The sequence below is a fragment of the Chionomys nivalis genome, chromosome 10 (genome assembly GCF_950005125.1).
Source record: "Chionomys nivalis chromosome 10, mChiNiv1.1, whole genome shotgun sequence".
NCBI lineage: Eukaryota > Metazoa > Chordata > Mammalia > Rodentia > Cricetidae > Chionomys > Chionomys nivalis.
In genome coordinates, this window is record NC_080095.1 from 8,186,578 (window position 1) to 8,191,006 (window position 4,429).

At 40.4% G+C, this 4,429-nt stretch overlaps 1 gene segment (V, D, J or C); it reads left to right on the plus strand.

Annotated features, from left to right (window-relative positions):
* Positions 1 to 3,076: 3,076 nt before the first annotated feature.
* LOC130882745 (Ig heavy chain V region 3-like) lies at positions 3,077 to 3,525 on the plus strand. The segment is given in 2 exon segments: positions 3,077 to 3,122; positions 3,197 to 3,525. Coding segments are annotated over 2 exon segments (375 nt in total).
* The last annotated feature ends 904 nt before the right edge of the window (positions 3,526 to 4,429 follow it).

Below are 4,429 nucleotides of genomic sequence, written 5' to 3' on the forward strand. Positions count from 1 at the left end.
TGTGAAATTGCTGAGCATGTAAAGGTGTCCACTGGAAGTTTTGAAAATACTATTTTGATTGATTGCAGCCACATTGTAGAATACAAAATTTAATTTCTTAAATTGCCCCAGGGGTAAATGCATCCTTATTGGTGCATGTGTGCACTGCTCTCACCATTAAAAAATGCAATAATATTTTAAAATATTGCAACTTGATGGAGAGGGACTCATGAAGGTCCACACAAATGTGACAGTCTGTTTGCTTTTCCAGACTGATGAGGAAATTATAATCACTTTCTTTGTATGGTTTCTGTAGGTTCTCTATGTACTTGAGAATGATCCCACCTTTATGTGTGCATATAGCACTGATTGGATTCACTGTGTTAATGAAGAAAAAAGGTCCAGAATTTGGGAAAGAGATTAATTGGAAGATCCCAAGTGGAGACAGAGGGACATATTTGTGGTAAATTTGATCATAATATGTATCATACATCAATAAACAAAGAATAAGCAAAGTCATCTTGAAAACTGAAACTATTTTAATATATGTGTTGAATTTTCATTCAAATTGATATTGTAGACTGTGTAAATTTCCTGAAAATCTCTGCTCTTTTATTTCTTGACCCACCTGTTTTTCCTCTTATTATGCTACGCAGTTTCTTTTAAACATTTTTATGTATTGGTATATGTAATTGTTTTGTCACAAAATCTAAAACCTAGTAATAAAATAATCTTATAATATCTACATTTCTAAGTTGGTCTTTAACTAATATAGCTACCTATGGTTGCATTGCATTTCCTGAGAGTGATGCCATTTCTTTCTTTCTTTTTTTTTTTTTGGTTTTTTGAGACAGGGTTTCTCTGTGGTTTTGGAGCCTGTCCTGGAACTAGCTCTTGTAGACCAGGCTGGACTCGAACTCACAGAAATTCGCCTGCCTCTGCCACCCGAGTGCTGGGATTAAAGGCGTGCGCCACCACCGCCCGACTTGTGATGGCATTTCTTTATTCCTTTTAGATAAAATATTTCAGTTGTATTGCATATATAAAATATTTTCTTGCTGGAATCATCAGTTTACAATTATATTCCTTTCCATAGTTCAGTTATTAAAGAAAGTGATGTAATAAACTTTGATATACAAATGTTTCTATGGTATGTTCCCTTTTGGTCATTTATGTCAGTTTTTATTTATTTTGTATGTAACAAAGTGCAAAGGCAAATATAAATTGTATATATCAAAAAGGAGGCTACAAATTCTGAAAAATAGCAGGTTTTGTAATTACTAATGGTGATCATCTTCATAATCACAGTCACCTCTTTTTTTTTTTTTTAATATGCAAAAATAATTTAATGAGATCACATCAAGGCTCATGTCCATATGTTATTGGCAACACTATTTTCTCAGCTACCACTTTTTCTTTGTATTGGAACATATCCATTGGCCATAGGGGTGGATTTTTTTTTTTTTTCATATAAGCCTTTTATTCTTTTTTTTTTTTTTCTTTTTTTTTTTCTTGTCCAAGGTAATTTATTTTTTTTTATTAAAATTTCCACCTGCTCCCCGTTTCCCATTTCCCTCCCCTCCTCCCAAATATTGCCCCCTCCCCCCACTCCCTTCCCCCTATCCCCACTCCTCTTCTCCTCCCCCCACACCATTCCCCCTCCCTCTCGATACTGAAGAGCAGTCCAAATTTTCTGCCCTGCGGGAAGACGAAGGTCTTCTATCTACGTCCAGGAAGGTGAGCTTCTAAACAGGCTAAGCTCCCACAAAGCCAGTTCATGTATTAGGATTGAAACCTAGTGCCATTGTCCTTGGCTTCTCATCAGTCTTCATTGACCGCCATGCTCAGAGAGTCCGGAATCAACCCATGCTTATTCAGTCCCAGACCAGCTGGCCTTGGTGGGCTCCTAATAAATCAGTTCCACTGTCACAGTGGGTGGGTGCATCCCTCGTGGTCCTGATTTTTTGCTCTTGTTCTCCCTCCTTCTGCTCCTCATTTGGACCTTAAGAGCTCAGACCGTTGCTCCAAATTGAGAATCTGTCTCTACCTCGATCCATCGCCAGATGAAGGTTCTAAGGTGATATGCAAGATATTCATCAGTATAGGATAGGGTCATTTCAGGTTCCCTCTCCTTAGTTGCCCAAGGTACCAGCTGGGGACATATTCCTGGACACCTGCGAACCCCTCTAGAGTCAAGTCTCTTGCCAACCCTAAGATGGCTCCCTTAGATAGGATATATACTTCGCTGCTCCAAAACCTGGAAACAACCTAGATGCCCTTCAATGGAGGAATGGATGAAGAAAGTGTGGAATATATACATATTAGAGTACTACTCAGCAGTAAAAAACAATGACTTCTCGAATTTTGCGTGCAAATGGATGGAAATAGAAAACACTATCCTGAGTGAGGTATCCCAGACCCAAAAAGAGGAACATGGGATGTACTCACTCATAATCGGTTTCTAGCCATAAATAAAAGACATTAAGCATATAATGTGTGATCCTATAGAAGTTAAATAAGAAAGTGAACCCAAAGAAAATCATATAGTCATCCGCATGGAGAGGGGGAAGTAGACAAGATTGCAGGGCAAAAAGAACTTGCGGGTTAGGTGGCATGGGGCAAAGGGGAAATGGGATGAGAAATATGAGAAGGGGAGGATGGGAGGAGCTCGGGGGATTGGGATGGTTGGGATATAGGAAGGATGGATACGGGAGCAGCGAAGTATATATCACAGTCACCTCTTATAAATCAATCTGATAACCTTGTCTCAAGGCGAAGTAATTGTTTCAGACCTGATATCAATTGAGATCTTAGGCCCTGATGTTATTTACAGAGGGTCTGCACAGTGCTCAGGGAAGAAGTATGAGATCATTTCCCCAGAAAGGATTAGGATTTGAACCTCAACATCTTGCTACCTGACCCAGGTGCCCTGTACCTCCTTTTTCTCCAACTGGACTAGGTCCTTCTTTAAGAAGTTTCCTGTTCATGAAATGCAAATCACATGAGCATATGGTGGTAAATACAGGGATGCACACACACCATAACATCATATGATTTGTGTCCTCTCCACAGTCACTGAGCAGACAAGGTCCTCACCATGGGATGGAGCTATTTTGTCCTCTTCCTATTGGCAGCATTTACAGGTAACACTCTCCCTAAACACAGATTTCTGCACTCTCAGGTGACAATGGCATTCACTCTGCCTTTCTCTCTGCAGGTGTGAACTCACAGATCCAGCTGCTACAGTCTGGGGCTGAGCTGGTGAGGCCTGGAGCTTCAGTGAAGATGTCTTGCAAGGCTTCAGGATACACCTTTACTAGCTACTATATAAACTGGGTGAAGCAGAGGCCTGGTCAGGGACTGGAGTGGATTGGAAGGATTGATCCATCAGATGGGGAAACTAAATATGCTCAGAAGTTCCAGGGCAAGGCCACACTGACTGCAGACAAATCCTCCAGCACAGCCTACATGGAGCTCAGAAGCCTGACATCTGAAGACTCTGCAGTCTATTACTGTGCAAGACACAGTGTTGCAACCACATCCTGAGTGTGTCAGAAACCCTGGAGAAGCAGGAAGCTGCCCTGAGTCTGAGATGACAGAGAAATTATCCTGGAGACTTGCTGACAAATAATCACTAGGAGTGTCCCTTTTTCTGTCAAATCAGTCTTTCAGGGTCTTTGTCACCTTTTCAAAAGAACTGCTGGGAAGGATGGTGATTCAGGATGCCTCAGAGGAGGCCATAACTGAACCAGATGTTTCCCAATGACCACCTCCATTGACACGATTATTTTTTTATAAAGCAAAATAGGACAAACTGTAGCAATATATTCTGATATGAATATCTCTTCAATCTTAGGGACTGGAACTGTTACTAGAATAGCTGGGAAGAAGCTATAATCACAACAATATAATACAAATCAACAGCATTTGGGCAAACAAAAGCCCCTTTCACAGTCCAGTTTGATTTCCCACAAACACTCAATAACAGTTTGTTGGGAGGAGGTCCCTATAGATCTTGAGTTAGGTTTTTTAACCTCTCTTATGAAATCTAATGGTATGTCTTTAGTTATTGATATATTGTGGTCATGAATTGCTTTTGGCGGTAGCAATCAAATTTCTTACTCGTTTATGGTTAAGGATAGAGCTGAGTGTCAAGCTGTGGAATCCTGAGGGTATAGAATCTGCTACATTGGCAACAAACTGGACTTCTCCATAGATAGCATTGGGGGCAGAGTAGTGGGATTCCAACCTGGGAATATAAGAGCCCTGGTCCTGTTCATCAGCAGGCCTGGTTGCTCATTTGCTTGCTTCCAGAAATTGGATTTTATTTGTCACCACAACTAGATTGACACTGACTGGATCAGTGAAATTGCATTTTACATTTTGCAGGTATGTTAGAGAAAGGCTTACTATCTTGGGCTGATTGTGAAGGTTTTGTTTATATTATTTT